We start from the raw sequence: 23768 nt of genomic DNA, 5'->3' as shown, positions 1-23768 counted from the left end.
TCAGGACATATCCCAGGAAGTTCGCCTTCAGAGGCAGGAAGGTGAGTCACTTTCTACAGTGACAATGAGGCATGAAAATGACCGACAACACCTTTCGGAACCCAAATGATTAACAGTTTAGGATTATTACCCCTGCTCCACTGTTGTGCACCAACTAGTTATACCTAAAATCTGGAATAAAGCGCTGTTACTTAGGCTGCCACGACAGTGCACACTTGCAAGCCCAGCTACTCAGGAGGCTGAAACAGGAGGGACCAAGTTCAAGGGCAGCCTGGGCAACTCAGTAGAAAAGAGGGTGGGGTGGGGCTGGGGGTGTAGCTCAGTGCTCCCCATTACTGCAAAAAGAAAAAAGTACTTTATGAAATCGGGAATAAAGTACTTTAATTTTAAAACCACTTATACTAGGGCATGGCCTCTGTCCACCCAGGTTATCTCAGGTGGGGTCACTGCAGCCTTTACCGGATGTCCTCATAAAGCAGGAACTTAAGTCTGCAGGGACCAGCAGGAAGAAGCCTTTCCAGGCATCTGCTGCCTCCAGAAAGCACCGCTTCCAAGACAGGCTCAAGGTGCACCGAGCTGACCTGGCCCTGCTCCCATCCTCTGCCCCCGTCCTCGGGGGGAATGGACAGAGGTGCCCACAGGAGCTCCTCCCACTGGGGACCAGGGCCGGCTGTGCAAAGTGCAGCTGCCCTCGCCCAGCCCGCCACACCTGCAGCACCTACCCGTGAAGTCCTCCAGGCACTCGCAGGTGTAGCCACCCTCACGGCTGAGGCAGCGACCGTTCGGGCCACAGGGGCTGGAGTAGCAGAGGTCAATCTCGGTCTCACAGTAGTCGCCTGTGAAGCCAGGCGGGCAGCGGCAGCGCAGGCCGGTGATGGGGTGGATGGGCCGGAAGAGCACGGTGGTGGAGCTGATGAAGGGCGCCGAGCTGTCGAAGCGCAGCACGGACACGCACTTCATGTAGTTCTCACAGGGCTCACGCAGGCAGATGTTGTCATCGAAGGGCAGCACTCGCTGGGCAGAGATGGTGGTGAGCAGCGTGCGGTTCAGGTAGATCTGCTCCTGCAGGTCCTCAGACGGGAAGAAGCGACCACGCACACCACCGGGCAGCAGCGCAGAGAAGGTCACGTTCAGGATGTTAGAGCTGACGTCCGTGTCGTTCTGGATGTTGAAGACGAAGATGTCGTCCTTGGTAGTGGACAGCACCGTGGCCACCCCTTCCACAAACAGGGACAGCAGCGGGGAGAGGAACTTCTCCTGAGACATGTTCTCCAGGCGCACAGTGATGCTGTTGGTCAGCATGTCATCCGTGATGATGGTGACACGCAGGGTGCACAGGGCTGTGACACTATGGATGCCGTCTGTGGGACACAAGGACAGTGAGGTCACTCAGATGTCTGGGGAGTCATGGCACCAGTCCCCCTCCTGTCTCTGACGCTCACCTGGTCTCCTAGCACGACCCCCCTCCCAGCCCTCTCTTCAAGTGGCCCTTGGGGACCCCAAACCACAGCGACCACCCTGCCTCAGCCCAGGGCTCCCTGCCCCGGTGCCCTCATCTGCCTTTTAGACCCCTGCTCAGAAGGCTGCACCTGCCTCAGACCTGAGAGGCACCTGCCACGGCTGCCTCCCTCCGGGCATGGCTCGGCCCACTGCCCCATGCTGCCCCACACAGCTACCTGCCTGTGCCCCCTTCTACCCCAGCTTCCGCAGGGCTGAGCCCCCTGCAGGCAAAGACCACCTGTGGCCCTCAGGGTCCTGCCCAGGACCCTCTCTCCACTTGTTTCTGGGAAGCGGTGAAAAAGTTTGGGGACCATTTAGAGGATACTGTCAGGTGACAAAACCTGGAAGCCACCTTGTCTTGTCCGTGCAGCAGGGCCCTGACAAGGTGACCCAGGATGCACAGAGCCCTGGGGGCAGCAGAAGCTCCTGATCCTGAGGCCACTCCCCTCCCACACCCAGAGAGAGCCATGGGCATTCCCAGGAGGGACCTCAAATCACCTCACTTGGCCACACCATGAAGAAACACCACCTCTGCACAGCTGGGTACTCCAGTCATCACAGCCAGTCTGGGATTCCACCACCCATTCAGCAGATGGGGCAAATGCAGAAGGAGGGAGGCCACGTGCCACACCCCAAGCATGTGGCCAGCTCCCCTGTCACTTAGAGAGACCAAGCCATGTACCCAGCACTCCACACAGGGGTTCCTGGGTCCTTGTACGAACTGCAAGGCTGAGCGATGAACAGAAAGCAGTGTGTGCACAGCCCTGACCTGGGAGGGCCCCAGTTGAACCTCAGGCTCACCCTCTGTCCACAGCCTCCCAGAGACAGGGTGAGAGCCATGGGCAAGTGGTCACCGTGAGGAATGAGGAAGCACAAACGGAAAACTTAACGAGCCAAGGATGCTGCGGTGCCAACCTCAAGGATGGCTGCCCCTTCCTTCCCTGGCACTCAGGCCACACCCATCCAGAGGTGGCATTTATTCCCGTCCCTCACCCAAGAGCGGGACCCGAGACTGCTGTGTCCTACAGTGTGGCAGAAGAGACAAGTGGATTCCCAGAAGTTCTGCCTGCTTCCTCCTCTTGGTTCCCCGGAGGCCACTTGGAGGAAGCCACACAGAAGAAAACAAGGTACTCTGGTCCAGAGCCCCAGCTCACTGTGGTCCAAGGCTGTCCTTGCTGGCTCTTGCAGTGAGGACCCAGCACGCATGACACAGGGATGAGCCATCAACAAACTCACTTCAGTTCCTGCACAGAGCTGCGTGATGGGACCTCACTCTCATGTTTCTACCTGTCTCTGCCCCAAGTCCCGGAGGACTGAGAACCTGCGGGTCTGGTTCTTGCTGCGCTGGTCCCACCTGGACTGGCTCCTGGCACTCAGCAGCTGCTGGGTAAACATTTGTGGAAGGGAGAGGTGGGAAGGGGGAGGATGGAGGTGCCCATGGCGACTTCCCCCCCACACCACACAAGCGACATCGAGACTTTTCCCACACAAGCTACTTTTTTTGGTAGTTGTTTGGTTTTTCTTTGCGAAAATCCATGTGCACAATAGTGCACATAGGATGCTGTGTGCTTCCTGGTGGCAACTGCTATAAAACGTTCTTAAACATCCTTTTATCTTTTTTTTTTTTTTTGGTACCAGGGATCGAACTCAGAACCTTGCACTTGCAAGGCAGGCATGGTGCCACTGAGCTAAATCCCTGGCCCATCATCTTTTTATCTTAAACCACACATGCAATTATCTGTTCTGACCTCAGATGCAAAGGCTGTACTGATTCTAAGCTAAACCCCAGGCCTTCTTGGGGTACACTGGGGGTCCCCAGGACCCAGCCCTCCCGTGGGCAGCCCAGAGGAGCTGGAGCTAGCTTTCCTTTCAAGGAGCTACATCCTAGAAATGCATATGCTCGTGCAGAGACAAAGCAATGATGTGACCAGAAAACAGCATTAAATATAATCCAACACTGTGCTAGAAAACACAGAACGTGCCCTGCAAGTGACCCCACATGAATGTTTCTCAAGACCAGGATTGTCCTGGACCCCAGGTTCCAGTTGACGATGAATCTGCATTAGCTGCAGTCGGCTGGGGTGGTTTCTGAACCAACTTTCTATGTTCCTGTCCTTCGGGACACAGACCCAAGCAGCAACTGAGGCCCTGCTGACATAAAGCACAGCCTGCCAGTGTGTCAACACCACACAGGGCAGGACAATGGCAACCTACCGCTGTTATGGGACAGATTCAGATAACACAGCATTAGAAGGAAAAAATAACACTTTCACACAAAGCAAACAAACACTTGCACAGAAGCCCAGAGAGCTATCGGCACACAGGGCTATCGGCACATTCTCTTCAGTGTCGACCGTGATTCTGTCTGCACCAATGATCTTGTTTTATCTTTATTTACTTATTTATTCATGGGTCGGGGGATTGAATCCAGAGTCTTTGTACTGAGACCTGAGAACGCTTTGTTCCACAGTGTGGCAGAAGAGACAGGTGGATTCCCAGTCCAGGCATCAGGAGAACCGGAAGTTCTGCCTCCTGAGCTGGGCTCCAACCCCAGTCATTTTTTAAGTTTTGATTCTGAGACAGAGTCTCACTGAGTCGCACAGGCTGGGCTCCAACTTTCGATCCTCCTGCCCCAGTCTCCCGGAGCACTGTGACTACAGGAACTTGCCACTACGCCCAGCCATCAGTGGTTTTGTTTTTTAAAAATAAACCTTTTACTTCAGAACAGCTTCAGATTTACAGAAAACTTGTGAAGAGAGTGGAGGGTCCCACAGACCACACACCCAGGGTCCGTCTTATGAACAGGACTGCACCCTTGTGGGGCACTGAATGCTGACACTTACTCTTCAAAGCCCACTCCCAGCTCACCTGCCTCAGTTTCTCCCACTGTCCTTCTCCTTTCCAGGTGACACTGGCCACCACTCTCCGTGTCTGCAGAAGTCTGAGGGGCACTGCTCAGGTCTTCAGAGGAACAGGAAGGGGCTCTATGCTTCCTCCCGACACCTCCCTCCATGTGTTAGCTTCCAAAGGAGCATGGGTCACACAGAGAAGCCGCAAAAGCCCGTGCAACTGGATGTCACTAGGGGCAGTGTGGCTTGTGACCTTCCTGCGTTCAGGGGTATCTTCCAAGGCCGCGAGGATGCTACCAGGGACCAGTGGCCCCCACAGCTCTGCAGCACTCAAAACCAGGCCAAAGACAGAGCCACTGGCCTCCTCGGGAAAGATGAGTCCCCACACTGTCTCCGAGACAGTGAGAAGCAGGTGACACCGATGGCAGAGCAGGTGTCTGGGGGATAGGCACAGCAGGGGCTCTGTTCCACCCTAGGTCTCGACAGGGTGGGGCATGTGTGACCCTCGGATGTGTGGTAGGACCGGAAATGGAGGTAAGGGGCAGCCAGGACTGTGCACTCAGTGAGGCCCCGCCTCGGGACACAGGACAGAGTTCACGCCATGTTCTGCAAGGAGCTGGTGGCCCTAGCGCAAAAGTGACAGGAAACAGAGCTGCAGTGCAGAGACCTGGTTGCAGATGACCTGGGGTAGGGACAGTGCTCCCAGCGCTGGGCCACCCCGAAGGCAGTGGGAGGTGGAGCCCCAGGATGGCGGGAGTTTGCAGCAGACAAGGCAGCTCATGAAGGAGGGTTCGGGTCTCCTGAGGCTGCCATGACAGTCACATTGAGTGCTTACAATAGGCATTTATTTGGCCTTTTGGTTCTGGGGCCAGGAGACCAGAGCCCAAAGTCGGCCAGGCCGGTTCCCACTGAGGGCCCGAGGCAGGATTGTCCCCTCCTCTCCCCTGGGCTTGGTATCACCCGCTGGCTCGCTGTCCCTGTCATCCTTGGCCTGCAGACACATCCCTCCCACCTCTGCCTCTGGGTCACATGGTGTCTCTGTGTCTGTTTGTTCTCCTTAAAAGGACACCAGATGCAGATGAGGGTGCCTCCAAAGCCAGCACCACGTCACCACAACGCTCACTTTGACAAGATCTACAAGGTCCCTATGTCCTGTCCAAACAACATTTCACTCTGGGGCTCCACGTGGATCTGAATTTGGGGGACACCATTCAATCCAGGGCAGGGGGAATGTGGAACGTGCAGGGGCCAGAGCCTTAGAGGTGGGGTGTGAGGTCCCCCCACTGCTGGCGCCTCAAGGGCTCCTGGCCCCGCAGGTCCTGGCCAGCCTTTCACGACCCAGGCAGGGAGGACTCCCGGTCGCCTCCCTTCAAAGCCAGGCGACTATGCTGATGAGAGTTTTTCCTCCACAGGACAGGCACGGTTTCTCAGGCCAGTCTGAAGCCAGAGACAGGTGTGACATTTGGCTTCTGGCTTCCTCTTTTCTGGATAACAAAGGCTGAATTCGAACCCACATCTCCTGGGTCTGGGTTCCTGTCACACACTCAGGGCGCCAGGAGTGTGCAGGTGGGGTGAACACTCCAGTCAGGCACGGGCATACTGGTGGGCGAGAACACTGCTTCTCCACTCCTGTCCCACCCACAAGGAGGAGGATGCAGGACCGGAAGCTACACCTGACTCAGTGTCTCTGGCACACCAGGTGCTGTGTAACAGCCAGGCCACTCTCATTGGGTCTGAGACAAATCGTGTTCACCCTGTGGCCAAGCTGCCAGTGCCAAAGGGGCCACAGGGCTCTGCCTGGTGCCAGAGGGTACAGAGGGTAGCGCCAACTCCCCTTCACCCTGCCCACCGTGCCCCAGCTGGGCAGCCTCTGCCTTGGGGACTCCTCATCTGGACCCAGGTCCACACCTGAAATTTCCACCACTGCTGCAGCTGCAAGGGGGTGGAGTGAGGCCATGTGGTGGGGCTCAGGCAGCCAGCAACACCCCTGCTCTCCCTGGCTCAGGCCCCAGCCCCGGAGCCTCCTCTAGTGACCTATTCTGGGGGGACAGTCACACTCCTGCCCCAGGCTCAGGGTCACAATGGCTCTGTCTGGTCACTTCTTGCACTTACATCAATTCCAGGCATCCCTGCTGCACCCCGGGCCACTCCTCCACCTGTGCCCATCTTTGCACTTGTCCCCTCAGAGGGGGCAGCCTGGCCTCAGCACCAAGTTCCACGGGGGCCACCTGGTGTTTCCCTGCCAGGGGTCTCTCCCAGCCCCCAGCCTGAGCCCAGCAGCTGTTACAGCCCACGCCAGACACTGTGAAAACAAGCACTTCACACCTAGAAAGCTTGCTGTGGTGCCCCCCTGCCGAGGTTAGGACAACAACTCCTGCCCAGTGGGGGGGTGCAGGCCTGTAATCCCACCTATTCCAGAGGCTGAGTCAGGAAGATGGCAAGTTTGAGTCTTACTTGGGCAACTTAGTGAGAGCTGTCTCGAAATAAAAAATAAACAAAGGCAGGGGCCATAGCTCAGTGGTAGAACACATGTGTAGCTAGCAAGTGTGGGGCCCTGCATTCCATTCCCAGCACAAAAATCAAGATAACAACCCCTACCCAGCTGCTGGAAGGTGACGGTGACTTCTGACAGGGCCAGGACCGCCTGCTCACTGCTACCCCCTCGAGCCTCCCACAGACCCAGCAGGCCAGAGACTGCCCCATGGGCTGCCCCACCCTGAGAACACAGCGGACGGCCACAGGCGGTCCCCACCCCCTTATCTGCTCAGGGACTTGGGGACACAGTCCCTTCAAGCATTCAGGTTGGATTCTTCAAGACAAAAATGCCTCTCTGAAAAGCCTCTTCATTAAGAGTAAAGGATCAGCTTCTCCAAAAGCTAAACATAGAATTCACATAGGACCCAGAATTCCACTCCTACGTGCAACTGAAAAGAACTGAAGATGTGGTCATAAAAATTCGTACATAATGGACCAGCAGCAGCATTCGTGGCAGCCAAAAGGTAGAAACCCACACGTCTATCAGCAGATGAATAAACAAAGTATGGCCCCGGTGCACCATGGGACATTACTCAACCACGTGACCCTATGAGATGTACGGACAAATCCAGAGGCAGGAACCAAACTGCGAGCAGCCAAGGGCAAAGGGCAGAGGGGGCCAAACCAGAGCTGGTTCCTGGGACACCAATGCTTTAGAACAGACAAAGGTGGTGGCTGCACCAGGCCTGTGAATGTACTGAATGCTACTGAATCATTCACTTCAAATGTTAATTTTATCTTATGGGATTGTCATCTCCATTTTAAAAAAGGAAAAAAAGAGACAAGATTGTGATTCTTAATAAAAATGTGTTTCTTTTTTTCCGTTAGCTTATTCAAAAGGAGAAAACCATTTATATTTATTTATTTATTTATTTATTTATTTATTTATTTATTTATTTTTTGGTACCAGGGATTGAACTCGGGACCCTGCACTTGCAAGGCAGGCGGCATAGCCGCTGAGCTAAATCCCCGGCCCAAGAGAAAACCATTTTTTTTTTTTGGTATTGGGGATCGAACTTGGGTCCTTGTGCTTGTGCAGCAGGTGGCGGCAAAACCACTGAGCTAAATCCCCCGCCCAAGAAAACCATTTTTTAAAAAGCATTTTAAGAACGAGTTCCCTAACACCCAGCTGATGAACGAAGTCAGAGGAGACAGACGGTTGTGAAGGGCAATGCCACCTTCTCCTTCAAAAGCTGGGAAGCCAGCTGGGCAGGGTGGCACACACATGTGATCCCAGCACTTTTGGAGAATGAGGCGGGAGGATATAAGTTTCACCCCAGCCTGGGCTCCTCAGTGACTCAGTGAGACCTTGTCAAAATAAAACATAAAAAAGCGCTGGGTACACAGCTATGTGGGAAGGCCCTGGGTTCAATCCATAGGACTGCAAAACAGACCTAAAAGAAAACGAAAAGGCACCAGAGCCAGAAAGCTGTCTGCCTGCCAGCCTTGGAATTGCCAGACTCATTCACGGTGAAAACGCTGAGCTCCTGCTGAGGGAAGCTGCCACCGCTGCCGCCACCACGGCGGTCTGCTCGTGCTGCAAACTGCGTACTGTGCAAGAACCCCTGCCCCTGTGGATTCACCTGTGGGTTCCCCGGCCCACAGTGTAGACCTGTCAGATGCCACAGGCTGCCAGAGGTCACACAGAGAGTTTCGCCGGGGCCTTTTGTGGTTCCTGCTTTCCTGTTTCAGGTGTTCACGGACAATATGCCGGCATCCATCTGCTGAAGGAGTCTCAGTGTCTCACCACATCAAATGCCACACTTGGGGACGGCTGGTGATCGAAAACCCAAGACCAAGGCCATGCTAGGGTCTCTGGAGGGGAGCACAGGCAGGGAGAGCCCCTGGCTCTAGGGTAGGGCAGGGTCTCCACACAGCACTGTGACCCCAGGATGCTACCTGGGGGCTGTCTCGCCACAGCATCCCTGGCCTGGACCCCTGGGTGCCAATGGCCCACCCTGTCCCCAATGCAGACAGTGACGACCAAGCTGGTTCTCGGACACTGGCCAAGGTCTGCACCCCTCTCCACCCCTCCCCTGGGAAACAACACAAATGCTCTGGATCTCTTGAGATTCTCAAGGAACACGAGGAGCCTGGGCAGAACCTGGACCTGGGACTCCTGCCCCAGAACTTGGCTGCTGCCAGGCTGGCCAGGCACCTCCTGGCAGCACCATCCAGGGCTTCCCCGTGCCAGCTGGGCCCCAAGGGTGGCACTGGCTGGGCCAGTGGGGAACCATCCAGAGGCACTCTTCCCATCCTTGCCCCAGGAAGCCGGGCCAAGTCCCGCCAGGCAAAGATTAAACTACAATATGGACTTAGAGAACGAATGCCTCATCCTGAGCCGAATGATGCCAGGCAACGTGACAAGGTGTCTCCTGAGCACCTGCCAAGGGACAGCCATATGCCAACCAGCTGCACCCAGCCCATGAGTGTCGCACTCACTCCTGCTCAGAAGTAGCTGCTGCTGGCCAGGCACCCGGGGACCGCGGGAGGCACAGGAGGTCCCGGGCCCCAATCCCCCTCCACTAGGCTCTTCATCCAGCCATTGAGACAGATGGGGAGTCATCCCTCTGCAACCCATGTGACCAGGTGGTTGAGGAATTTGTACTTCCTGGAACTCAGAACAGAAGCAGGGGACATGGACCTCCTAACACAAGGACAGGGCCCAGGCCCCATGCACACCTTCCTGCAGCAACACCAGGGAGGCTACACCACAGCCAGTAACAACCGTAAACGGTCTCTTCGCTTTGGATCATGTTCTGTGGCCAAACGAATTTCTGAAAAACTTATGTTTTGGTTCTCAGAGCACTGGGAGGGCTCTGCAGCGTGTCCCAGGTGCAGCCACACACGTTGATGTCATCATTTGCACCACACGGGTGTCCAGGGTATGTGAGTTCATTTATTTGAATTATTTCCAAACAATAAACTTCTTTAAATGAAAGAGAGCATGGATTGGACAATGCTGGATCGGAGGGAGGAGCAGGGTCAAGGTCTCGGCCTGAAGGGGACTCTATCACCAAGACAGCAAACTCAGGAGGGAGGCAGGGTCACCCACCTGTCTGGGATGGACATAGGGATTTAAAGAATGGTCACAAATGCTTTAACAACCACCTGCCAACAGGTGAGACCTGGGAGATCCTGGAGAGGGTCCCACCAAGGGAGTTTAGGCTCCGTGTCGCTGTGGGACCCCCAAGTTGGGCCAGACGGGGCCCCGTGGCATCCACCTGGCTCTCCCAACAGTGGCTCCCAGACACTCCCCCTGGAAAACAGCAGCCAGGCCTTAGGAGGCCCAGCGCCCAGGGGGCTGTGGGAGCTCTGGGCCAGCCCAGCCCTCAGTCACCCTGCCCATGGCCCAGACACACGAGCCCAAGAGACAGGAGACCAGGGCCTAGGATACTGTACAGGGCCAAGTAGGAAACAGCAGTTGAGGCTATGCAGGTGACACGGGAGCAGGTGATGGAGAGGGTGTTATTTAGGAGAACAGGCAGCTCAAAGGTCACCAACTCCTGCTCCAGGTGACCTGCCCAGCTACTGAAGTTTGCCTGTCATTTCCGTCACCGCAGCAGGGGCTCTAAATCCCATAATCGCAGGCTGCAGGCAGAACAGAGTGGCTGGTGCTTCACGCCAGAGTCGGGGATGGCTGTTACACAGGCGCTAGCTGGAACCAGGCATCTTTGCGAGTCAGTGGAGACAGGCTCTTGGCTGTCAGGTCTGTGCCCAGGGCCTGATCGAGGCACACAGAGGTCTGGTGGCTACGGGAACAGGCCAGGCCACCCTGAGAGAGGGAAGGGAGCAAGAGGAGAGGCTGAAGTCAAGGCTGAGGAAGGGCAGGGTGGACAGAAGAGGGGGGACAGGCACTGCCCAGGAGGCAGGGTGGGACCCAGGAGAGCTCAAGCACGGGGTGCCTGGGACCCCCAGGGAGATGGGGACAACAGCTGCCCACCGGATCTCAGATCCTGCCACCCACCTCCTCTCTGACCTTGAGCAAGCTACCTAAACTACCCCCTGCCTTAGTTTCCTCATCCGTAGATGGAGACAAATGGCTTCATGGGAGGACAAATGACAATCCTGGGGGATGGCGAGAGCCTCATCGAGCTTTGTCATTTATTATCTATTAGCTGATTTCACTCCAGTGTGGAGACAGGCGATACTCCGCTATCACAGTGATGAGGGTTGGGGCCAGGGACACTCAGAGCTGTTCCTGAGACAGACCGGCATTAGGGATGCAAGCTGCAATGTTTCTGCCCAGTGCTGTGAGGCTGGCAGCCTTCCTGTGCCTATTCAGCTACTTTATATCCACACTTTCCAGACAGAATAATTATTAACTGCACAGGCTTAATGAGGACAGGGAGCTGTGTGGCTTTCTAATACCACTCATTTGCACCTACTTAAGAGCAAAGGTGACAACAAAGGTGATCAGCACCCGCAGCATCAGAACCTACAGCCCCTCCCAGGTAAGAGAGTATGCTATCCACTGCTCCAGGCACAGGGTGCCCTGGCGCTCAGGCCACCTGCAGGAAGGGACACCCAGGGCCCTCAGACCAGCAGGCCAGGAAGGGGCAGGAGGAAGACTGCAGCCAGGGAGGCCCGCGGCAGAAATGGGCACTGTAAACGTGGTCCACATGGCTCCCGGCAGGGACTGCAAACCCGCCTCCTCCCTGGATAAAGGGCACAGCACCTGTGCGCCTGGGGACACAGAAGGGACACCCCTCTCGTGACTCAAGGTCTCCCCACTGAGGAACTCTCAAGCAGCTGCCAGAGTCCAGAGACCTCTTCTGAAATCCAAACACCACTGAGGGCCCTAGGAATCCACCAACTCTTTGGGGACAGCCCCGACTCTGCACAGGGACAGTTGCCCTCTCACCTAAAGACCCCTTGGAGTTCCTCTGGGCTTCAGAGGGTAAAGCTCAGTGACCCCACCCTGAGCGCTGGAGGAGGCCCTGATGCTGCCCCGGAGCCAAACACCTGCTCTGCCCCCTCTACCAGTCAGGGCACCGCCCAGTGAGGGCATGAGGACCACCCTGTTCCTTCCGGGGACCCTCTCTTTAGTTTAGTGATGAGTTGGGAACAGATCAAATATTGGCCTGACGTCTATTAATTTGCAACTTGCATTGGGACCGGGGAGCAGAGAGAGCCAGGGATTTTTTTTTTTTCCTCTAGTTAAATATTTGCTAAGAGAATTCCAGTCCTAAATTTCAAGAGACCCATTTAGCATGACAGTAGAGGAGGGAGACAAAATAGTTTCAGATTATTAACTAACTAGATTCTTGCAGAGGAAATGAGAGAAAAATCACCCCCTCCTACACACCCTGCAGCGAAGGAGCAGGGAAAATGGGAGTTTTACACCCTCCCTTTTGTCTTTGTTAAGGCTTCACTGCTTGCTGTGGCTGAGCATTTTAATTTACTTCTCTTCCCCATCTCCAGATGGTCGAATTAGTTTCCCCACATTCAAAGACAGGACAAAACCTCTTTCCACCTCGCACCAGTCTTGCCGGTCTTGCCGTTCTCAAGGGGGCTCCACGTCACACTGGCCCCTCGGTTCCAATTCCCAGGCCTTGGTCAGCACTCCATTCCTTTCTCCAGACGGATGAGCAGCCGGTGCTGGGGTCGAGCCAGGATGCTCGGGCCACCACGGTTGCCCCAGGCCACCCCAGCCACGGGCAGACTCGCCTGGCTCCTCATCAAGGAGTCCACAGAGAAGGGAGTGCTGTAAGCGGAGCTGAAAACAATCTGGCGGCTGCCATGTTCCTGTCACAGCACACCCCGTGTCTGAGCAGCTCCGAGTCGCATGGCACAGGCAGGGCCAGCCAGGCTCCACTCTGCACCCACCCACACGGGCTGGGCAGGCATGGCACCACGGGAACGTGTGTCCCACTGGTCTAGGTCAGGACAGTGGGAAGCCGAGGTCACTCACTTTCCACCGAAGAGCAGAGAGGGCTGCTGGGTGTTTCTGGTCAGCATTTCCGAGTCTTTCATTTTGCTATGACAATGACACTTTCCAAACCCTGCTGGGGGCCACTCCGGATGGGCTTTCCCATCACAGGTGCAATTCAGACTCTCACATGGGAGGCAGCCCACAAACGTCAGGCCCACGTCCCCACCCCTGCCACCTCTTGGCCCTCTGTCGCTGTCCCTGCTCCACTGCTCATACCTTAACTGGGCACCTACCGTTTCCTAGCACCTGCGTGCACGGGGTGAGGGCTCCTGGGTCCTTCCCTCTCCTCAACAACACACACACTCATACCTCCACACACCGCACCCACACATGCCCAAGGGTCCTGGGAGCCCCACATTCTTTCGGTGGCACCGTGAGCATGGGTCGGAACAGAGGGAGATTAACCTAATATCAAATATCCTGTTATTAAGTGATTAAGGGAGGACTTAAAGTAACAAATTGGATTTCCTTCTCAGAGCACCCCCAAGGGTCCTGAAAAGGATGCTGAGGTTCTCGCAGTAATTATGGCCCCTGATTGCACGCACGATCCATTCATAATTAAAAATTGGGCAGTGCACCGTCTTTCTAAAGATTCTAATCTGCAACCTAAACTCAAAGGAACTCTAATTAACAGTGTCATCACTCATTAATTCAACAAATACTTGCAGTCCACTGTGTGCCAGGCAGAGATCTCAGGATGCCAGATGAAAAAACCAGTCTCCCCTCAAGCTGTCCTCCGCCTGGCAGGGAGACATATGGGCCAGGAGACTGTGGTGTGTAGAGTCCCAGCGGGGAGGGGTCCAGGTCCAGAGTATGGGAGAGGGGCATCCAGGTGTGGGGGTGGGGCGTCCAGGGTGCTGGTGACACCCAGGTGTGGGGGAGGGGTGTTCAGGATATGGAGGAAGGCATCCAAGGTGCTGGTGGCAGGTATGGGGGAGGTAAGAAAAGACAAGATCTAGTTTCATAGCAAGAGGCACTATGTGTTGGGTGTGCCAACCACAGTGGGCTCTCCCAGGGCAGGGGGCAGAATGGGTAACGAGTTACAAATCACAGACAGAGGGAGATCTCAGCCCAGCAGCCCAGTCCTGCAGGGCACCCTGGGCAGAGCAGCCAGGCCATGCCGGCTGCCATGGCAACCTGGAGGCAACTACACTGCTCACTGTACACTGTGCCCACAGCAAGTGCCAGTGGGGACAGACTCTGGCATCTGTTGCCTGAGACACCATAAGACAACTGTCACAATTTTAACTCTTTAGACTTCCACGCCCTTAACCTCTGGCTATTCACGAGGAGACACAGGTCGCATCATAACTGTCGGTGCTGCCCAGGTCTGCACAGTGATGGGCTCTGATGCTGCCACCGAATCCCTCCTCACAGAAGCTCCCACTGGGCTGGAGAAAGCTCTCAAGGCCTATGGATGCTGGGCTCAATCCCGATAGGCCATGGTGAGCCCAGATCCCTAGTACCTCTGGCGCCTGCCAGAACTCAACACGATTCCCTCCAGAGGATGCCAGGCACACAAGGAGACAAGACAACCTGAGTGACAATCAACAGACATCAGAGACAGCAGGAAACAGACCTCAGATGGGTTGCACACAGCCCTGAAAACCATATGCTCACAGGCCTCAGAAAGGTAAAAGGCGGGATTCAGAATTTCATTAGAGACCAAGTAGCCATAGGAAAGAACATAGCAGATCAGAAAGAAGACCAAAAAGAAATTCTAGAACTGAATCACAGCAACCAAAATGTAAAACTTAGCAGATGAATTTCAGAACAGAGTAGCTTTAGCTGATAAGTAAACTGGGGTGGGGTCAAAAGAGCACATTCAGAACAAAGGGCAGATTCTCCCTCCTGGATTTCAGTTCAGCTCTTCCAGTCCATCAGCTACCCCTCATCGCCCAGTGACTGCACTTTTACCCTGAGTCCAGGTCTCACTTTCCCCCTTCCGGCCCTCTCTCCCCAACCTGGCTCCTCCCTTAACCACAGCATCTTGGTGATGAGCCTGGCACCCAGCCAGCCACCTGCCTCCTCCTCAAGGCCACCTTTGCTGCTCTTCGCTGATTTCATTCATACATACATGTTATGATTAGCTCATTGATTTTTTTTCAATTTCCCCTAAAAATTCTATGGGTTGTGATTAGTATTGCACTGAATCTATATACCAATCTGGGCAGAAATGATATCTTTACGTGACTGAGTCTTCTAATCCATGAACACGTATTTATTTATTATTTATTTCTCCACTTACCTAGGTCTTCTTGAATTTCCCTCAATAACATGTTATGGTTTTTTGCACATTTCTTTAAAGTTATGCTTGGTTATTTGACCTTTTATGGTATAATAAATAAAATATTTCATTTTATTTTCCATTTACTGCCAGTAAACAGAAACATATTTGATTTTATGTAGTAACTAAGTATTCAGAATTCTGCAGAACACACTTACCATTGGCATCACTCTTGGCCTAGTCATTGGGACTTTCTTCTAACGTAACTACATTATCTGGGAAGAATACCAGTGTCATTTCATCCTGTGTAATTTCATCCTAATGTTTAGAACTTTTTCTTTTTTGTCTCACTGCACTGGCTAAGACTTCCAGTACAATACTGTATACCTGGGATTTAACCTAAAGTCTAGCCAACGATAAAAGCTAAATGAATATTAAGTGAGATATGAACAATTTAAATGTTTGCAAGGTGGCAGGAATGAGGTAATCATTACCCACAAGAGTGTCACCGCCAGGCTCTGGGCATTGCCTAACAGCCGATCCTAATCCTCTTGTAAGCAATGAGCAACACCCAAGGTGGGAAAACCATTTAACCACAAAAGAAGAGAAGACACCAAAGGAGAAATAAAATAACTGAAAGGAAGGAATAAAATTTACATGATGTTGGGCCGGGAATTTAGCTCAGTGGTTTCACTGCCTGCTGCGCAGGTGCAAGGACCTGAGTTCGATCCCCGGTACCAAAAAATAAAATTAAAAAAAATTTACATGATGTGGAGTCAGTGGAGTAGCAGTCCTGGAGATATCAACTGGGAAATTATATTAACTAATAAGAGAGCTTGATAAGGTAGCTGGCTGTAAAATCACCAGAAAGAACATCAGTGTTTTTCAACACCCAGCAAGAGCTGGCTGGAAAATGTAATGTGGGGTAATAAAACCAACAACAGCACAAAGAATCCTTCTACAACAGCAGTAAAACCCATAAAATTCCTAGAAATGAGCTTCAAATGAAATCTAGATCTGGAGAGCATGATTAATTTTATTAAAGTACATAAAAGATGACATTAAGAAGAAACAGACCCTGCCTCTGAACAGAAAAACAATGTGATACCTTTGCAGAGATGTCATTTCTTTCTTCTTTTTCTTTTCTTTTTTTTTTTTTGGTACCGGGGATTGAACTTGGGTCCTTGTGCTTGTGAGGCAAGCGGCAGAACCACTGAGTTAAATCCCTGTCCCAAGATGTCATTTCTTCTCAAAGTATATTAAAATGTTTTTTGTGACTGCTATGACAAGTCACCAGAAACTGGAAGAGTTAAAGCAGTAAGCAGTTACGCTCAAGTTGTAGAGAAGTTAAAAATCCAAAATCAAGGTGTTGGCAGGGCTGCTTCATTTCAGAGACTGAGTGAGAATCTCTCCCTGATTCTGGGGGTGGCTGGCAACCCTCGGCACCATTCATTTAGGGGTTCATCACCCTAATCTCAGCCCGTCTTCAAACATTCCGTCCTCTACTCTGTCTCTCAATGCCTTCGCCTTAGCTCTTCTCTTAAAAGAACTAGCTATTGGGTTTACAGCCCACTCTAACCCGGGCTGATCTCATCCCCAGATCCTTACTTTCAATGTATCTGCAAAGACCCTTTTTCCAAATAAGATCACATTTACAGTTTCCAGGGAGACCTACTGGGGCGGGGCACTGCTTAACTCCCTACACAAAGTAATCCATTAACGCAATATCATTCTTAACACAATTCCTATGCGATTTCGTGTCGGAATTCAACTTATCTTTATAATGTATTCATTATACAGAATTATTATCACACGGGAGAGGATGGCCACCAGAACAGCCCAAGGGGTCGATGGCAAAGAGTACCAAGAGCTTTCAGAATGTGCTAGAGTGTAACAATAATTCATTCAGAGTATGGTGGTGCGGGACGGGGCAAAGAGGGAGGCGTGTCTTCTCTTATGTAGCTGTGGAATGCAGTTTGTGATAAAGGTGTCATTTGGGGTGGGGGCAGGAAAACTTCAAATAAAAGAGACTAAGACAAGTGGGTAAACTGAAGCTTTGCCTCACATCATCACCGTTAAATTAATAAAGAGTGGCACACAACAGGGAGATGGGGCTATAAAGACATTAAAGTAAGACAGGAGAGAGGTTGGCACGCCAAGGTTCAGGAAAGCTCAACTCCAAACGAGAAACTACCAAGGAAAATGAGGCAGAATGAAAGCAGGCTGACCCCAGAAGAAGGGAATGGCCAAAAAGCCTCAGAGAGGAAGCCACAACCCAACGAATGGGAACTAGGTAAAGAGTAAAGAAACGGCTACTTTTTACCCACCTGATTGGCAACAATTTCAGACAATGATAGCAAAGAAAACACAGAGTAATAAACTTACTTGCCCACGGCAAGAGCGTCAGTGAGTGCATCATTTTTAGAAGACACTAGTAATCGGATCCAACCTTAAACTCAATACAGCCACTGACTGGGGAAACCCACCCCTACAGAGTTATTTCCAAACAGCCTTGGTATAAGTACCCACCTGTACCCAGGACCTTTGTCTCGAGGACAGTCACCACTTTGTTACCAACCAATGGGACACAAGCTAAACCTCCACCGATCCCTGAACCACAAAGAACATTTGTCACTGATTGTTGCACTGTCGCCTGCTTCCTGGTCCGCTCCCAGCAGCCTCTGCTTTCACCTCTGACAACCCCAAAGCCAGGTGCCAACAGCCCTGCCAGGTGCCCGCCCAGGCCAGCTCCTTCTAGACCCTCCCAACCCGCAGGGCTTGATACCCTTCCCCACCAGCTGGCAATCCTCCCCTCGGAAAACCCAAAACTGTGCCTCTTCCTCTCTTCCAAACAGGCCAGGGGCCTGGGGAGTGATTATGGTCACCCCAGCAAGCCTCCATCTACCAGAGGCCTGGCCCAAGGCTCAGCAGCGACCTCTCCCACTGCCCCTGCCCCTGTCTTCCCAGCAGGAGATGACCTTTTATACACAGCTGCTGACAGCCCCCTTCCCCAGGGCCCCAGATTACATTTACAGTGGTGGCGGTAACCATGGAGACTGGCAGCCTGTTGCAAGCAGCGGATGGTTGATGGGTAACCAGGGGACAATGACAGCGCTTCTGAGCTTATTCAGATGACCTGGGCAGGCTGAAAGGGAGAGGGCACATAAAGGCCACTAGCAAAATGACGTGGGCTTCAGGGCTTCCAAAGGGGCGTAAATGACACCTATAACTTGTCACAAAACAACAGAGGCCTGCGCTGGCCCACACCTGCGTTTTTTGATCTTCTGGGGTGTTTACAACAATGACTCAGGAGGCCTTTTGTCTAGTGTTATTTTTCTTAAAGTGTACTTTATAACAACTATCTGGCCTACGTTCCGGGCACTTGGGGACTTGCAAGTGCAGTCACAATGATACTCATCCATGTGTTCCCACGCCCTGGCTTCGGGAAGTGAGTGGAAATCGGACTGGCAGCTCGAAGCTGGCTGTCTAAGTCACATCATGTCACCATTAGCACAAGGACCCTGCTACACGGCAGCCCGGCCCTGCAGGCACTGTTTGCTCAGGTGTCGAGTATTTGAAAAATCCTATTAAGGCTCCTCCAACGGTAAAACTGAAATGTTATTTTTAAAATCAAACATCACACCCTCTGATATTTAAACACACTGGATGAGAAATAACTAAACGCATCTTTCCATGAACACAAAACTTCCGAGGCAGAATTTCTAAAGATGTTTGAATCCCCTCTAGCAGAGCCATGGGCTTCTCGGGCTTGAGAAGTTAAGGAAAAACCTGGGAGTAGCAGAGGAGGCCTCTGGGATCACAGTGATTTGTGACTCACCTTCTTCTGAAGAACCAGAGGAAGAACAGCACATTTTTAACCAATTACTTAGAATTCTTTCCCGTAGGCCGGGGATTTAGCTCAGTGGTTCTGCCACCTGTCTCGCAAGTGCAAGGACCCGAGTTCGATCCCCGGTAAAAAAAACTACGTCATTTTTGGGGCCGGGGATTTAGCTCAGTGGTTTCACTGCCTGCAAGCCGAAGGACCCAAGTTCAATCCCCAGTACGAAAAAAAACCCCACCAGTATTCTGAAGTCACCATTAAAATCCCATCTTTAAAAAATTAAAAAAAAGAATTCTTTCCCATAGCAAATGGGCTATTTTATTGGCGTGGGTGATGGAGATCACCAGTGATGAAGGTTCCTGAGCTCCGGGCTTTGCAAACACCTGTGCAACAGATGGCACCATCCCTTCCATTGTGTGAGAAAACCAGGGTTCCCAGATGTTGGGTGACGAGTCTGTGGTCACCAGACAAGTGACATCTGAACCCCAGGATAACACCCCATGATCCTCTGTTCCTATAACTTCAAATATTTAACGACATGGGCCAAAGTCAGGACAAGGCATGTTTTAAAGAGTGCATGCTCCCTAAGAGGCAGTACTGGTGAAGCATCATTAATGCGAAAGTCCAAAAATCAGAAATTGCTCCAAAATCCGAAACCTTTTGAGTGTGAGGTCAGTGCTCTGAAAGTTTCAGGGTTTAGAGAGTTTTGGACTCTGGACTTTCAGATCAAGCATGTTCAACGCATCAAGTTTGTGCCAATACTCCCAGATCTGAAAAGTGCCCTTGGACAGACAGGTCTCATTCAGCAATGGCAGACAGGACCTGAGAATCCAGCAGGCTCAGACCTGGGCCCCTGGGAGCGGTCGGCACTCAGGAATCCAGCCTGCCCATGGTGTGGAGTAAGCAGACAGTGGAGACAGCAGAGCCTGTGCTGCTGCTCAGGACCTGCTCCCAGCCACCCCACTGTGCCAGATACCACCTGGGAGATGAAAGGGCCTGGCCTGGGGGGCAGGAGGCAGGATGAGCTTGGCTCTGCTTCCCAGGGAGAGTCCTCTTGAGCGGGAGGATATGGGGAGGCGGGGGCTCCGGCCATCCTGCCCCTTGACCACGCCAGTTGCTTCAACCTGCCGGGAAGAACTAAGCTAAGTGTGCGTCCAACAGACTGCAACGGCTCCCAGGAAGAAGCCATGGCCACAGGCTGAGCCAGGCGCTTGCAGCTGTACCTCATTCTGTCATTTAATCCTCATATGACCTATGAGGACAGGGCTACTATCCCTCATGGTTAAAGAACAGAAACTGGAGGTTTAAAGAAGTAAAGTCGGGTGTGATGGCACAAGCCTGTAATCCCAGCACTCTGGGAGGCTGAAACAGGCAGACTGCAAGTTCCAGCCCAGCCTGAGTAACTTAATGACTCAGCAAGATCCTGTCTCAAAATATAAAAAGGGTTGGGGATGTAGCTCAGTGCAAAAGCCCTAAGTTCAATCTCCAGTACAGCAAAAAAAGCAAAAAAGCAAAATAAATAAATAAATAAATAAATAAAGCCCAAGTTGTCAAAGGGCACACAGAGAGGCATAAATAAAAAAGACCAATCAACTTTCCACAACAAGAAAAACAAATATACGGTAAAAGATAGCACTGAGTGTGAAGAAAAGTTCAAGATAACAACAACAAAAAAACCCTGCAAAAAGTCGAACAACCACAACGTATAAAGAGAAATGTGAGCTAATAAAAGATAACTAATCCGACTGAAAAAGGAGATTGGGAATTTATAGAAGCAGCAGGAAAGGCCTAGAAACTGACAAAGACTTCACTGTGCAGAAAGAGAGACATGCTCATCAAAAAGGAAGGCATCTGTTTACACCTGGAGGAGCAGAAAAGGTGAAAAGACTAGCCCCAGGGATGGTGCAGGCATGGAGGCACTCACGCACCGGTCAGGTCTAAGGCAGTACAGACTCCCCAGGCTGTGTGACCAGGGTCATCGGAATATAAAATGCACAAGCCCTTGGCCCCAGTCAATTCCTTCTGGGCGTTTACTGTCAGAACAACCTCAAGTTACGCTTGTGCTCACACCAGGCTTGTGTTCACCACCACACGATGTGCAAAAACCTGGCTGGACTCAGAATGCCGCGTCCACACCAGAGAGATGTCACAGATGAGGGGCAAGGGAGGTCCTCCCGGGTGCCATGCAGCTCCAGGAAGCAGCTTGCACTTGGATGTGGAGAGGGCAACAGAAATGCTATCCATGTTTATGCCCTTAGGAAAATGGGTAAAAAGATACCCCCAGCACTACTGGCTTCCCACTTCCTGCACTTCTGGTTGTTAAATTTTTACAAGGTTGCTTTATTTTTTCATTAATAAAATCTTTCAGATTTTTAAAAATAAATCTACTTCACCCAACCGCGCCCTCCCTCAGAAAAGCATCACTGGCAGCTGCTGGGCCTGGGAAAGGGCTGCCAGGCACCCAGTGCAAGGCCTGCGTGCATGGCATCCATGTGGCAGCCTGGCACCTGGCCACTGACAGCCCAGCCAGTGAGGGTGAGGCACCTCCCTCTTCAAGCCCTTTGCTGCCCCTAGTGTTCCAGACCTGGACTCAACCCCTCTGCCACCCTCAGCCCATGTCCCTTGGCACATCGATGCCTACCTAATGTCCAGCCGACTATGTGCCCAGGCCTTGAACCTGGAGTTCACACCCATTTCCTGGAGTACGTCATCAGGAAGATGCTTCTAGAACATCCCACACTGAAGTTCTGGAACAGTCTCGGGGTTCACAGCCCCTTGAAAAGCACAGCAGCTGAGACAAGCTACAATCGGGGGCCGCAGATCTCCTGGCACCACCTGGATTTGGACAGAGGCCAAGATCTCCCTGGAAAGACCCCTGATAGCCCCTCTTCTTCTGCACGGTCTGCCAGTGGCACTGCCTTATGTGTCCCATGGGCACTGGAAATCCTTTTTCCCAAACATGAAACCCAGCACTAACAGAGTCAGCACAGCAGCCTCCCAGTGCCCATAGAGTCACAGAGGCAGAGCAGGGGTCACCACCGGGCCTCCAGCCTCTCCCAGTCCCTAAAGTCTGGGGGGACCAGGGGACCCTCGACTGTCAAAGCCATAACCGCCAACTCCCCTTTTAGCAGGCAAATGTGTCCTCCTGGGCAGCCAGACAGCTGCCCCTGGGACAGAGCCCCTACCCACCCCGAGAGCAGCAGGGGCTTCCAGCTGCCAGCAGTGACTCTCATGGGCTCAGGGGACAAGCTCTGGGGACAGCCCCACGTCCTCTACACTTCACTCAAATCACACGCTGGACTCTGCCTGGCCTCACCAGCTGTACCAAGCAGGCATCCTGGTCACCATGCTGTCCTGGGAGCTCCAGGAGCCTGAGAGGTGGTGGCACCATGTGGGACATGCAGGCCCACTAGCCAGCTCAGGCCTGGGTAGCTCCCAGGGCACCAGGATGAGCCTCTGACAGCACACCCTCAGCTGAGCAGGGACATGGGTATCATCTTCAGTCACACTGCATGAGGCCACAGGGTGCTGCTGGCCACCCAGCCCAGCAGCTGTCCCCCTCCATCAGAGCCAACTCCTTCCTTCCCATATGGGGTCACGTTCATCTCCCATCCCTTAGCATGGTGGCACCAGGTGGCAGGGCCCTTGGTCCCCTCTGTCCAGACACCTGCAGCACCCTCAGACAGCCCACAGGCAGCTGCAGAGGTGACCATCCAGCCAGACCCCTTCCACCGGCTCCTGTCTCCCTGCAAGGGGCTGCCCAGCTCTGCTTTATGGTCCCCATTTCTGGTGAGCAGGAGCTGTCAGAGCTGAGGGGATGAGGGGTAGGGTCACAGGCTACTGCGGCTCTCCTCTCTCCCTCTCTCTCTTTCTCTCTCTCTCCTCTCTCGCTGTCATCCCCGCCCCCAGGCCCCTTCCAAGGTGTGGCATTTCTCACGTACCTGCCCCTCCCCACGAAAAGACCCCCTTTACTTGCCAAATTCCATCTGTGCTGCGGCCCCTTCTAAGTGGCCTCCCGCCCTCCTCTCTGCCATTGCCCTGGGTGTCCGACCAGGTCCAGTGCCCCCACCCGGGTCTCTCCACCACCGCCCCTGTGACCCATCTGCTTCTATGGCCTGGAGATGCTCAGTGGGTGAGAACTAGATACTCAGGGCTTCTGAGAAGGGCTTTGTAAACAGCACCATCCCCCACAGGCCGGACAGGTTTCTTCTGAGGCACAGGGGACCCCGGGAGGCCGGGCCAAGCGGGCAGCCAGTGCTGGCCCAGCCACCTCCGTGAACCCTGCCAGCTGCACAGACTACCCGAGCTCTCAGCGTGCACAAGCCACCTCCTGTTTACTGTTGTCTCCTCCTGGCCTGGGCAGGATGACAGGGCACTCGGCTGGCCTCTGCTTGATTTAAAGGCGTCGTCATCTTGGGAAACAGCTCCGGCATGTGCTTCCCTGCGCCTGGTGCCCCAGCCCCAGCCCAGGCCCGGCAACAGCATCCCCAGCCTAGTCGGCAGAGGCCAGGGTTCTGGGAGGACACAGACACCCTGCTGCCCCCATGGCCGAGTCCTGAAGAGGGACCAGAGCCAGCTAGGGCTTTGGCAAAGACTGGAGACAAAGCTAGGGCTTTGTCATTTGGCAAAGACTGGGGACATTCTAGGATGTCAGGCTGAGGTTGAGGGGGCCTACTGTGCCAGAGCAAGAGGCGGAGATGCCAGGCAGCACCCTCAATGGCCAGGACAGCCCCGCCACAGAGGACCATCGGCATCGAGAGTGCTGAGCAAGGCCCCTGCTCCAGCCACAGATGGGGGGGGATGAGGGAGGGTCGTGGGGCTCCTGAGGAGGGGCTGGGCCAGTGACTGCACACAAAGATCCAAAGATCGTGACCCAGCCAT

The 23768-nt window shown here is 53.3% G+C and overlaps 1 protein-coding gene across 2 annotated transcripts in view; it reads right to left on the bottom strand.

The window, feature by feature from the left end:
* The window catches only part of Celsr1 (cadherin EGF LAG seven-pass G-type receptor 1), a 111329-nt gene that overhangs the window by 63900 nt on the left and 23661 nt on the right, over positions 1 to 23768 (bottom strand). For both annotated transcript variants that reach the window (XM_013072446.3, XM_004845379.4), the window contains exon 2: positions 723 to 1361. In XM_013072446.3, coding sequence (XP_012927900.3) covers positions 723 to 1361 — 639 coding nt within the window. The remainder of the gene's footprint in view (positions 1 to 722; positions 1362 to 23768) is intronic.

Source organism: Heterocephalus glaber, unplaced genomic scaffold (assembly GCF_053883595.1).
Source record: "Heterocephalus glaber isolate CG9 unplaced genomic scaffold, H.glaber_assembly_v1.0 deba00001444, whole genome shotgun sequence".
Classification (NCBI taxonomy): domain Eukaryota; kingdom Metazoa; phylum Chordata; class Mammalia; order Rodentia; family Bathyergidae; genus Heterocephalus; species Heterocephalus glaber.
Note: the sequence above shows the minus strand (reverse complement) of the source record. Positions and strands in the feature narration are given on the sequence as shown.